Consider the following 14005-nt stretch of genomic DNA (forward strand, 5'->3'; position numbering starts at 1 on the left):
CAGTGAAAATGGTGTGCAAAAGTTGATATTCACACCAATTCACAGATTCTGTATTAACTGCTTTTCCGAAGACTACAACAGCTCAACCTGTGGAGGAGTAGAGTCCTCCACATTTCCATGTTTAACTGGGAATGTACAGAAGTCAGGAGTTGCTGTCAGTTTTACATAGTAACAAGAACAACATTGGCAGTTTTGCCGACAGTTACAACTGCAAATTCCAGACCGTAATTGTTAGCAATTTCAAATGTCATCATAGCCCTTCCTCCTTTACCTCCACTTGTCCTCGTTTCCCTCAATTTCAATCTCTTGATCGCATAATTATATAGAACCTCAAAGTTTCCAAATTCTCTTCTGATAGGACTCACCTAAACCACTTTCTCACCTTCCATCTTATACACACCATCGAATGCTCCAAAAATCTCTCCACATTTTTTTTGCCCCTACCTTCTGTGGATTTGCTTGGATAGAATCATAGAAAGTTCAGCAGAGGTTGTTTAAGCAATTATGTCATATCAATGTTAGCTCTGTAAATGGAGCGATTTATTTATTCTAATCCAATTTCTTTATTATTTACCTATATACTTTTATATTTTTTGCTTGGAAATATTTATTGGATTCAATTTTAAATGATGCTGTTATCTCTGCCTTAGTAGCTACCAGTGGTACAGCATTCCATAATTGTTACAAACCATATATAGTATATATCCCCTTGTTACATTGCTGAAAAGAGAGACATGTTGCCGAAGGTTTCGTCTTGCAGTTAAATCAAGAAAAATGCAAGAACTATAAATTTCAAACAATCACAACAATTTATACTATAGGAAAAAAGGGTGCCAATTTATTAATAGTCCAGAATTTGGCACTCGCCACTGATCTTGAAGAAAGCTGAACCCAAAGCTTTTTTTCAGGCTCCAGAGTATGATATTGTTCCAACTTTGAATTTGGTGCCATCTATGGCATCAGCAATAATGCAGGCAGCAAGCAGGCCGATCAATCAATCGGATTGAAGAATTCTCAAATAGCAAAGCAGGAAGTACAAAGTGGGGATTATAGTTCACATTGGCCAAAGTGTCGCCATGGAGAAAGCAACAGGGAACTATCGGTTCCCAAGTTCCTGGGGAATTCAAAAAAAGCGCAAGGCTTGTACATATGCCTTTAGTTTGTAGAGGACAGGTCAATTTCTAGCCAGCATAAATAAGCCACATTACGAGCTGAGCACGACTGATTATCTTAAATTGGTTGTTATCAGTGCCCTCAGGATTGTTCAGCAAATGTTGCAAGTGCAGGCTGATTGAGTATGGTCTGTGCTATGCCTATTACAAACAACCATAGCAACACTTTGGGCAATTAGCACCCTTTTCTTCCTGTAGTATAAATTGTTGCGATTGATTGAAATTTGTCATTTTCATGTTTGTCCTGATGAGAACAGACAAAATGTTTTGGCAGCATGTCTCTTTTCAGCAATATTTAAGTTCTGAATCTCCTTTGTGACAAAGATGTGCTTATGTCAAATATCGATTTCTATCCATCAGTTGGAAAGCAGAAATTGGACTTTTTAAAAGACAAACTTTGTTGAATCAGAAACTTTAACTCACAGCAAGATGGCTGACTCTAACTTAGATTATTCCACATTCGAATACTATTGAGAGGACACAGCAAGTCTGCGAAATCCATCACAAGCTACAACACATCCTGGGGTTTGTGAACGACCTTCCTTCCTGCCCCATCAACAAGACATCTATGGAAGCCACTTGCAGTATTCAACAGCTGAAGATGAACCATTCAAAGGTTAATTGCTTGGACAAAAAGAGCTTAATTTTTAAGATAGCTCTCCAGATCAGCTAATTGTATTATAATTGGAATGTGCAAATATATTTGAATTACTGGTAGTTGAAGAGATCACATAATTAGCCCAAGTCCTTTGTGTAGTTTAAGCACATGTTGTTCCAAGCAGAATTGGACTTGCAGTTGAACTGTGGAGTTCAACTCCACAGCTTTGTCTCCAGGAGAAGAACCAACTATAGCTTCTATATCTTTGAATCGGAAACATCGAGACCATCAAACTCAACCGGAAATCAGCTGACTCCACAAAGTACAAACTCTTTTCCATTTGTTTATGGACTCTTATTTGATCAATCTATCCTCCCATGCTCTGTAATCTGTAATTGTGTGGATGGACTTCAAGTGTGTAGGTGTGCACGTGTGTGCGCGGAAGTTGGAGTGCATCGTATTACTATATTCAGTTCGATTTAAATCTAATAAAACTAACCTTCTCCTTTGTTAAACTCAAGATGACCTGTTAGGTTGGTCTTTTATGATCACAGTGTGTGTAACTTTAAAAAAAAACCCTGTTGAGGTCAAATGAGGGGAGGGAAAAGAGGGGATCCATTTGACTCCTCTTCACCTGGTTGTAACACCTTGTGATCAATTCATTAACTGGCGTAACTTACTTACTCTCTTGAACCATTAAAAAATAACATTCAATTCCCCATTAACCTATTTTGTTTCAATAAAAAAGTTAAATTTTTCAAGCCCATCTTCATAATTATAAACTTTCACTCCTCCGGTAACTCTAGTGAATCTTTGCTGTACCCTTCCTATGGCTATATTAACTTTCAAATAATAGGGTACCAGATATTGTGCAGTACTACAACTATGGCTTAACCAATGTCTTTCATTAATTCAACATCACTTCTTTGTTTTTATACTGAGTACCTCGAAATCTAAAACCTAGAAACCCATTTTTCGATTTCTGACATTTTCTGCCCCCACAGGATTTTCTGAGAACAAAACAACTACTCTGATCCCTTTACTTTGCTTCCTCCAACGTGAGAATTATCTGTACAACAACAATCACTATGGTCCTGTGAAGTGCCTTGGGGCATTCTACTATGTTAAAGGCACTATACAATGCAAGTTATTGCCATACAACAACAATCAAGTTAATAACAATTAGCATGGATTCAGAAGGTGAAAATCCAGCTTGACTAGTCCCATTGCATTTTCTTTTGAGGAAATGACAATCCAAATGCACTGCGACAAGCCTTAAGTCATGGATTTCCTTGGCTTTCAAAAGACTTTGATAATGTTCCACATAAAAGAGCTATTAGTTAAATTCAAAGCTATGGGGACTCAGGATAAATCTTGGGCATGGATAAGAGACTGTCTAAAAGTAATAAAATCAGTACTCAGTAATAAATCAGGAATTGTGTCAATTTTGGGATTGTAGGCAGGGGAGAAGGAAGTATTGAGTAGGATGATTCAGTGCTTGGTGCTGGGACCTACAGTTTCGAATTTACAAAAATGGCCTGGATTTACAGATGATGTCAAACTAGAAGAGGCAGTGGAATTGGATGGAGGTCAGAAATGAGTGAATAAAATATACAAAAAGACAGAACAACGGTAGATGAAATTTAATACAAATTACTGCACATAGGAATAAAAATAGACTACAGGAGCACTTGGCATTGAACTAGCTAAGGATGAAGTTGAAAGGAACCTAGACATCTTAGTAGAATTGACAACAAACATGGGCAGAAATCAACACCATTAGAATGTTGAATGACATAATCTAAATAATAGACTATAATCAGAGTTGAAGATGATCAAAGTTTAGAGCGCACCTTGAAGGCCAAGTCCAGTTCTGGTTGCCAAGAAATGAGAGAAGCATTCAAATGCTGGCGACAGTGTAAAAAAAGTACTATGTTGATTTCCAGTGTCAGGGCTCTGAATAATGAGGAAAGCCTAGGAAAAAATTAGAAATTTAAATCTCCTAAAGGAGGAGGCATTCAAAAGGTGATCTTTTGGAAATGTACAAGATCATTTAAGTTTATAGAAAAATGAATGCAGAATATTATTTTAGTTTAAACTGTGGAAGAACTAGAGGACTGGGTGAAAATTAGAAATAATAATTTTAGGATTATTGTACATCCTGATGCTGAACAGGGACTCAACATTCACTCGATCTTCAGGTGCATGCATGACTGCTCCCAATGCGAATGTCATTGTTGTGAGCCCGATTTCCATTGACCCCTTGCTACCCCACTGCTGACCCCTCGTTGCTCTGCTCAGCTGCCCAGCTCCCGACTCCTTGCTCCCCACTTCCTGCCTTCTGTTTGCCAATAGCTGGGCGGCGAGAGGGTTGGGAGCAGGGTGACAAGCAAGAGGCAGCAAGGACTTGGAAGAAATGCAGCCAGGTGAGGGACAGCAGCCAGGTGAGGGACAGCAAGTGAGGCAGCGTATGTCAGTGTTGTTTTCTGGCTGAGTTTGGTCTGTGCCAGTTTTGATGCAGGCAGCTGCCTAGACATTGTTGAAAGGTGATGCCACAGGCACGAACTGTATATGTTGGGTGTGTGCTTTCTGCAGTTGCAACATCAGCAATTGCAGTCTTTAGGATTCATATTGTTATATATTGTTGTATTATCTGTAAATATCTAGGAGCTACCCAGCTCAGAACCAATGTGTTGTGTGTAAGTGTTCCAGGGGGCCATGTTTCACAGCCACACTAGAGACTGAAGTGATGCGTACATAACAAGTTCAATCTAGCTCTTCTTTTGAACCAGACAGCATAGCAAAATTAAACACAAAGAGTTTCTGATCTTTACAAACTTGAAGTGTGATTATTAACAACATCCAAGACAATAAGAACACATAGCACAATCCAAAGTTTTCTTTCTACTCAAAGCGTGATCAATAAATTCCAGAAAGTGTCATGGAAGCCAAAAACCCTGAATCATTTAAGGAACAACTGGATGCTACAATGGGTAGAGGAGCAAACATTTGACTTCCTAGATGAATGACTAAAATTACGTGGGTGAACTACATTTGGAAGTATTTTTCTCATTTCAAATCTTTCACTTAAGTATCCAACTCTAAACTCATAGAAAGATCTCTTGTCCAGCAACAGCATAAGGGAAGGTCTCCTCTATCATTTATGTGTAACAAAATCATCAATTCACTTGTAAAGAACAAGTTTACAATTTCACTGCAAATGCACATGTAGAAATACTGCTCCTCGGTGTGTACAAGGACTGTTTTCTCAATTGTTTCTTTTACATTGTTGTGCTATGAAACTTTCGCTCCAATGTGTACCTTATTGTAATTGTCAGAGGCAGTCCAGGAGGCAGACATGCATAAAAATATTCATGCATTTTATTAATGTTTCAAGCCCTAGGCTTTGAAGTTAGTTACCATCCAAACAGGATTCATTATTTCAGGTTTTATACGTTTGCAGTTCCATTCACCTTCATTAGATGAAGCCTGTTTTCCTATTTGTATCACTTTATCAACACTGTTGTAAATCACGAAAAGTAAAATATATTTATCTATTGATTTATTTACAGTCCTCTTCTTGATCAGCACTTTACAAATTAACATATATATGGATTGACAGGCATGAGATGAAGGGCAGGCAGGTTTTGTGAGGCCATGCCCTCACCATGTTTTATGACCAAAAGGTTTGTTTGAGGTGTTATCAACCATTCATGCTGCTGCCAGTATCTGGGCATAATAATGTGAAAGAAAACACAACAGTATTTGTGCCACTTGGGTTCAAACTGAACAACTACTCTACGTTAAAAACATTTAAGGTCAATACCTGATACCAGTAACTTTCCAACTATATGATAATGGTAGATTTCTGTCCTTCAACTGAAAACAGATTTAATTCATGAATTTGAGAATGCATCAAACAGGAAATGGGTTAAACTTCACTCATCAATTTAATAAGAGTTATTAAGATCAGATCTGGATTATCGCCCAGCAAACCAAACTTAAGTCAGGGTATTCAGTTATTTAAAACAAAACAATCTTACACCGAGAATTAGTCCTGAAGAAAGGTTTATGAATATATTTTAGGGAAAGCAATACAAACTTTCAACTAGCAGGATAAATAATTTTTATAGAATTACATTCAACAAAGTGAACAGAGAGAAAAATGTACAATAAGACTTGTAAATAATTTTTGGTTACATTAACGCTCCTCCCATTCATCTGGTGATTTTTTTTCCCCTCCAGGTGTTCGCTGACCTGCACTGGATCCCAGTTAAACCACCCCTTGATTTTAAACTTCTCATCCTTGTTTTCAAATCTCTCCATGGTCTGGCCCCTTCCAATCTCTGTAAATTTTCCAACCCTCAAAGATATCTGCATTCCTCTAATTCCAGTCTCTTCAGCATCACTGGTTTTAACTGCTCCACCACTGCTGGCTGTGCCTTCAGCTGCATAGGCCCTAAGTTCTGGAATTCCCTCCCTGAACCTCTCCTCCTCTCTACCACTCTTTCCTCCTTTAAGACCGCTTAAAACCTACCTTTTGACTAAGCTTTTGGTCATTTGCCCTATTATCTCTTTATGTGGTTTGGTGTCATATTTTGTTTTATAAAGACTCTGAAGCCTTAAGATGTTTTGTTATTTTAAAGGCCCTATATAAAAACAAGTTGCTGTTATTGGCTAATAATTTTGTTTTAATTATCTTTCACGAAGTAGATAAATGTTATAACATTTACAAAGAAAACGAAACTTGAGCATACATTCTAATTCTCATCCTAAACACCGTCGTCGGTTGTACCTCAATTTGAAGACGACGTCTACTAAGGGTCATGGGTTTCTGCTGTTAAGCATATTTAGTCCATGGCTTACGTTAATATTTTAGAGGTAATGTTTGGTCCTGGAAAGATTATGATGATGAAGGAAAGGTAATTAAAATTCTGGGCTTTAGTGATGGCCACAACATCCAAAGAAATGGCAGTCCAAAATGCACATTTGTTTAATAGATTCGGAATGGAAGAGCCAGAGTCAGAAAACAGCAGGTGGGCTTATTTAGCTAAAGAAATTGTAAATGAGGGTTAAATGAAGGATCTAAGCTAATTAGCTTAAAGGTCAGTTTAAGGATAGCCCAGAGGAGGCTACGCCATCATGGAGATAGGTGGAGCTTAGGAAGGCAGGAAGCTGGTGAGAGAATCTGCAGCAGGTCTGACAATGTCTTAATGCAAAAGAAAGCAACCAGCAGATTAGCTTGGAAGTATTGCAAAGTAACCAAAACAAGGTTCTGAGGCCTCCACAGTCGAGAGAGGATAAATGCAAGTTTTATCTCTAAGAATACCTGCAGCTGAGGAAATTCTCTGGAGGACTGTGGCATACTTAAAAGCGATTTTCTCCTGTAGGGACCACCCTTAAGATTGATGTGTCTTATAAGAGAATTCTTGGGGGCAAGAAAGAAGTAAACCTGAATGCATAACATATATAGGTATAAACCATATTGTCAAGTTAATAGTGCTCGTTTGGTTTCATTCTTTTATATACAATAAAGTTTCTTTTGTTTAAAAATAAAGTGAAATCTTGTGGTGTAGTTCTACTGGTTAAAAAAAAAGGTATTCGGATTTATTTTTAAATGTCAACAGTCCCGAATCAGATTGTAACACTGCTATGAGTCTTCATGTAACCGAACAGGCCGATTCTCAACCTGCAGATCTTTGGGCACATGGGGCAGGATGTTATATGAGGTAGTAGGATCCGAGTGCAGGACTTTCTTCCTTTTCCTTCCTTCTCTATCAGCGCTCTGCCTTGTAATTAAAATGCTGTGACTCAAAGCATGATGCAGCTTGATGGACAAACTGTTGCCATTCTGAACAAATAGTAGCAAGCCCCTCCCAGTCATTAATGTCAATGCTGCCATGCTTCAAGAAGAGTGTCTTTGAAGCATTTTCTTTGTCCTCCCCTGGAATATTGACCATTTGAGAGTTGGGAAAACAGGACCTAAAATGGGAGACAGTTTTGGCCATCCAGTCACGGTGTCCAGTTCATCAAAGATGATTTTGCATGAGTTTTGCCCATACACTTGAGGAGCTGGCTTCAACAAGTATATTAACATGCCTGCTAAAAATTTAAGCGCAACTTCTTCTATTTGGAACAACTTACTCATTAAATCCTGTATGGCTGCCCTTAACTGAAGGTATTAGGAAATGTATTAATTCGAATTTCAAAAAAATCTTCCATTACGTATTTGTGGGATAGATTCTCTAGGTCTCTAATTAGTTCCATCAATTAGGTAACAGTTTTTGTCTGAGGCTACGTTACTTCTACTTTAGGTAGGTCAGTTTGATAACTGTTCATGTCTAAAATATGTATTCTTCACCTATTTCCGCCTATTTAAATTTAATTTAAATAATTTAATTTAATAATTTAATACAGACTTTGTCAACAGCCACCAGCAATTACCCATATTATTGCTGAAAAAAGAGACATGTCTAAGCTTTTCATCTTGCACTGATCAGGACACTTGGCAAGAATGCCAATACAAGGGGAAACAACAATTTATACTGTATGTGAAGAGAATGCTGATTGGTTGGCAAGTGGCATTGTCATGGAGAATGCACCAGTGATGGTGACTGACAGTAACTACCAAAAATTTCAGCAACAGGTGAAGCTAGCTATTTCATGCTGCTACTATGCAGTAGCAACATGAGTGGTATTCGTCACTAACAGGATGCTGCCGTCAAATCAAAAAGATGTTCTGCCTATCATAGAAGTGAGTAATGTGGTATATGAATTTCAGCGCCAGTGTGATACTAAGTACGTAGGTCGTACATCCCAAAGACTGGCGGATTGTATCAAACAGCATGTCTGCATGGGGCAGGGTACAGGCCATACCCAACGGGCCCATGCTTGCAAAACTCAAAACACAGCATCCAACATTAGTTGTGATTCTGTGATGGGCAATAATTGCTAAATAATCCTCAGTGTGCTAAGAATTACGCTGACAACCAATTTAAAATTGTCAGTCGGGCTTGCAGTGTGGCACGTTTGTTATGATGCAGCAGGTGGTATTTGCCAGGCTAACCAAATCCAAAAGGGAAACTTAGCCACGCTATCACAACGGTTTTGCAATTTGTATTTATTACGAGAAGGTTTGTGCACTAATTCAGAAATAATGAGTCCACTAACACCTTTAGAAATTTAAAAAGTTAAATTAAAACATTTATTAACAAAAGAATAAAACACCTACACAAGATTACAGTTACGCAGTTACTTAATATTATAATTATTCCCAAAATTCCTAATTAACCAGGCTCTCAACTACACACCCCCTTTAAGGCAACCGTTCAAAGTAGAGTTTAAATTTATAGAGACAATCCAGCAAGGTTACCACAAGCACCCACTCGACAGTGGAATTCCAAAGGCTTTTAACACAATTTTGGTTACTGGAACAGCAGACTTCCACAAAGTGGCTAGAGGTTTCTCCCCCCAAGTGTTTTTCACACTCTGTAATGTTCAGACCTCACAGGCCACCCCTCACAAAGCCTTCCAACCTTCTTTAAATATACTTCTTCTTTGATTTGTAAATCCCATTGTTCCCCCATGTCTTTGGAATTTACTTTTCCTATAATATAAAAATCTTTCAGGTCAGCACTTTTGGGAAAAAAATCAATGTAATACTCTGCCTTATTTATAAAAACCTTATCATGTGTCTTTGAAAATTCAACAATTTTTCGCTTTATCTAAAAATGCAAATTCCCGATACTTAGCTCATCCATTAGCATTTCAAATGCCTTTTTATACCAAACTCTTTTGATAATTTCAACCTCACGGTCTACCCATCTCTAATTCAATTAAATTAGCCACACACAGAACCCTCCCCTCCCCTCCCCCCCCCCCCCCCCCACACACACACACACACACGCCTACTTTACAATATCCCACAATAATATTATGAAAAATCTGATAGTTCTGTGACACATTTGCATGTACTGGAAGCTACATATATTAATACACAGGGCCCTGTTCTTTGCAGACAGAAAGAGCATGTACACACATTGCGCCTGTTTCAGCTAAATGAAATAGGTGACCACCATTCACTGATTCATTCCTCAGGGGCAATGCCTTGACTAATCAGGGTTGAGCTGCCTGGTTTAAATTTTAAACAATGCTTGGCAGTTAACTGTCAGTCACCATCACTGGTGCATTCTCCATGGCAATGGCATTTGCCAACCAATCAGCACTCTCGCATACAGTATAAATTGTTGTATTCATCTTATATTGGTATTCTTGCAAGATGTCCTGTTGAGTGCAAGATGAAAACCTTAGACATGTTCTCTTATTCAGCAATACTCAAGTTCTGTACTACCAAACAACTATTTATTCATATTACTTTTGCAAACACCCATGCTCCTGCTTGAGGGTGGCAAAACAAGCAGGGCGTATTTTTTTTTAAAAAGCAGATTTTGAGATCTATTTTTAAGTAAGTAGAAATAAAGGCTCTATAAAACTAAACTTTCTTAATAAATCACAAAAATCGAATTAAAAATAGCCAACTGGCAACAAACAGAAAGCTAGAAAACCAATCAATTTGAAAAGGCTAATATTGGTAATCATTGCTGCCTGCAGCCTATTCATCAGCATTACTCAGCAACAATGAAGAAAAGCACTAACAATGTAGGTTTTAAAACCACAAAAACTAAATCTTACCTGTTAGCCGTAGCATATCTCTTTGTCTTGGGTCCCCTACAAAAACATAGTTCAAATTTAAAAAATTAAAACTTCCAGCAACAATGCCATATTTTTTCTACATCAGGCAGTCCTATAAACTGAAGTGCTGAGAATTATAGTAACATATAAATTAAACAGCAGAATTACTAATTTAACCAAGAATCAAAAATTGTTTAATAGGAACAGTTTGAGTAAGAGCATTTGATTGGCACATTATGCTTTTAACCCTCAGGCCTGGGTTAAATCTAAGCTAATTTGATGAAGTGATGGTCACTGCCAGCATAAATGATCTCACAAAGAATGTGTTTGGGTAGTGGCTCCTAATGAGCTCACAAATTGTCCAAAAGTTTGTGCAAAATCAACAATCTTACTGAGAAAGACAATACAAATAACTGGTATGGAAACTGGAGTTGCGGGCATTCGCATTTGAACAGGGTTAAAGGAGCTCGAGGAGCTAAATGTAGAGCACTTGAAATTTGTATGCAGCTATATGTCAGTGCTTGATGCTAACAAAAGATTACAAAAAGCTTGAAAAAGTATTAAACTCCCTCATGTTAATGAATATCCAGTTTTAAAACTTGGTTTTGCCTAGAAGCTCAATTATTTACAAGTCCAGATGAGTTTATCAGGAGGCGGCACAGAAATGTAGTGAATCCATACACCAAGCCCTAGGGTACACGAGAGATTACTCAAAGACACTGGAATAGAAGCTGTTAGAGAACTTGACTGGCAAAAGAAAATAGGGGTCATTGCACACTGTTCTTAGTGTATAAACTGATTAGATATTTCTGGCAAAGAAGAGATATTTCATGGGTTGCAAATCACCACAAACTGCTGAACGATTTCTACTGCTTCACTATGAGCCTCATGAAAATAAGAACTCTTCATAGGTTTTCCTGTTGCATTTCAAAGAATTGCTGCATTTGTGCTTTAATTGTCAATTAAACTTACTACAGAAAATTAGGGCTTGTACTTAACACAAGTACCTTTTTACTGACAAAAGGAAAATGTGGAGTCTCATTCCTGCATGTAGTAAATTGTTCTTTGAGATTTTATTTTTTAAAACTACGTTCTTTCCATTCCCTTTTTCCTCTCACTCTTAATCCAATCTTCCTTTCCTTCTCAATTTTATTTTCTGTACCTGGCTTCATTCTAATTCACCCTATTTACTACACAGTCAGTCCTCTGTCTCATTCCCAATCTTTAAATCCCACTGGTTAAGGAGATAGATTGTTGGTTCTATGATTCACGAAGGTTTCAGATGCCCTGTTGCCCTTCCACCAATCTTAAGCCGAAGGGTGAGAGAAAATGTCGAACTAATGGAGCAACAATGCTAAATGCCCCACTCAAGAAGATTCTCGGCCATTATACCAATCAGGTGGTGAGGGAACCAACAAGAGGGGAAAAAACATACTTCACCTCATCCTCACCAACCTGCCTGCCACAGATACATCTGTCCATGACAGTATCGGTAGGAGTGACCACCGCACAGTCATTGTGGAGACAAAGTCCCGCCTTCACATTGAGGATACCCTCTATAGTATTGTTTGAAACTACCGCTGCACTAAATGGGATAGATTTCGAACTGATCTAGCAACTCAAGGCATCCATGAGGCGATGTGGCCCATCAGTAGCAGCAGAATTGTACTCGAATACAATCTGTAACATCATGGCCCAGCATATCCCCCACTCTACCATTACCATCAAGCCAGGGGATCAACTCTGGTTCAATGAAGAGTGCGGGAGGGCATGCCAGGAGCAGCACCAGGCATACCTAAAAAAAACGGTGTCAACCTGGTAAAGCTATAACACAGGACTACTTGCATGCCAAACAGCATAAGCAGCAAGTGATAGACAGAGCTAAGCGATCCCACAACCAACGGTTCAGATCTAAGCTCTGCAGTCCTGCCACATACAGTCATGAATGGTGGTGGACAATTAAACAACAACTCACTGGCGGAGGAGGCTCCACAAATATCCCCACCCACAATGATGGAGGAGCCCAGCACAGCAGTGCAAAAGATAAGGCTGAAGCATTCGCAACAATCTTCAGCCAGAAGTGCTAGGCAGATGATCCATTTCGGCCTCCTCTGGAGGTCCCCAGCATCACAGGTGCCAGTCTTCAGCCAATTCGATTCACTCCACGTGATAACAAGAGACGGCTGAAGGCACTGGATACTTCAAAGGCTATGGGCCCTCACAACATTCCAGCAATAGTACTGAAGAATTGTGCTCCAGAACTTGTCGCACCCCTAGCCAAGCTGTTTCAGTACAGCTACAACACTGGCATCTGCCCGGTTATGTGGAAAATTGCCCAGGTATGTCTTGTAGGACATACAAAAAATAGGAGACAAAAAGTAGGACAAATCCAACCGGGCCAATTACCGCCCCATCAATCTACTCTCGATCATCAATAATGGAGAGGGTCAATAGTTCTATCAAGCAGCACTTGTTTAGTAATAACCTCATCACTGATGCCCAGTTTGGGTTCCACCGGGACAACTCAGCTCCTGACCTCATTACAGCCTTGGTTCAAACATGGGCAAAAGAGCTGAACTCCACAGGTGAGGTGAGAGTGACTGCCCTTGACATCAAGGCAGAATTTGATCGAGTGTGGCATCAAGGATCCCAAGCAAAACTGGAGTCAATGAGAATCAGGAGGAAAACTCTACGTTGGTTGGAGTCATACCTAACACAAAGGAAGATGGTTGTGGCAGTTGGAGGTCAGACACCTCAGCTTCAGGAGTTCCTCAGGGTAGTGTCCTAGGCTCAACCTTCTTCAGCTGCTTCATCAATGACCTTCCTTCCATCATAAGGTCAGAAGTGGAGATGTTCGCTGATGATTGCACAATGTTCATCACCATTCGCGACTCCTGAGATACTGAAGCAGGTCATGTCCAAATGCAGCAAGGCCAGGACAATATCCAGGCTTGGGCTGACATGTGGCAAGTAACATTTGCGCCACACAAGTCGGGCAATGGCCATCTTCAACTAGAGAGAATCCAACCATCGCCCCTTGATGTTCAATGGCATTACCGTCACTGAATCCCCCACTATCAACATCCTCGGGGTTACCATTGACCAGAAACTGAAGTGGACTAGCCATATAAATAATGTGGCCACAAGATCAGGTCAGAGGCTAGGAATTGTGCGACGAGTAACTCACCTCCTGACTCCCCAAAGCCTGTCCACGAACTACAAGGCACAAAGTCAGGAGTGTGATGGAACACTCCCCATTTGCCTGGATGAGTGCAGCTCCCACAACACTCAAGAAGCTGGACACCATCCAGGACAAAGCAGCCCGCTTGATTGGTGCATCTACAAACATTTGCTCCCTCCACACCGATGCACAGTAGCAGCAGCGTAAACCATCTACAAGCATTGCAGGAATTTACCAAGGCTTCTTAGACAGCACCTTCCAAACCCATGATCACTACCACCTAGGAAAGAGCAGCATACAGAATAGGGAATACCACCACCTGGAGGTTCCTCTCCAAGTAACTCACCATCTGACTTGGAAATA

General features: G+C 39.5%; 1 protein-coding gene across 5 annotated transcripts in view; it reads right to left on the minus strand.

Annotated features, from left to right (window-relative positions):
- The window catches only part of pphln1 (periphilin 1), a 207829-nt gene that overhangs the window by 135770 nt on the left and 58054 nt on the right, over positions 1-14005 (minus strand). For 4 of the 5 annotated variants that reach the window (XM_078568452.1, XM_078568456.1, XM_078568453.1 and 1 more), the window contains exon 5: positions 10462-10497. The exons of the other annotated variant lie outside the window; for it this stretch is intronic. In XM_078568452.1, the coding sequence (XP_078424578.1) occupies positions 10462-10497 (36 nt within the window). The remainder of the gene's footprint in view (positions 1-10461; positions 10498-14005) is intronic. 5 annotated transcript variants of the gene reach the window in all.

The sequence above is a fragment of the Cetorhinus maximus genome, chromosome 22 (assembly GCF_964194155.1).
Source record: "Cetorhinus maximus chromosome 22, sCetMax3.hap1.1, whole genome shotgun sequence".
NCBI lineage: Eukaryota > Metazoa > Chordata > Chondrichthyes > Lamniformes > Cetorhinidae > Cetorhinus > Cetorhinus maximus.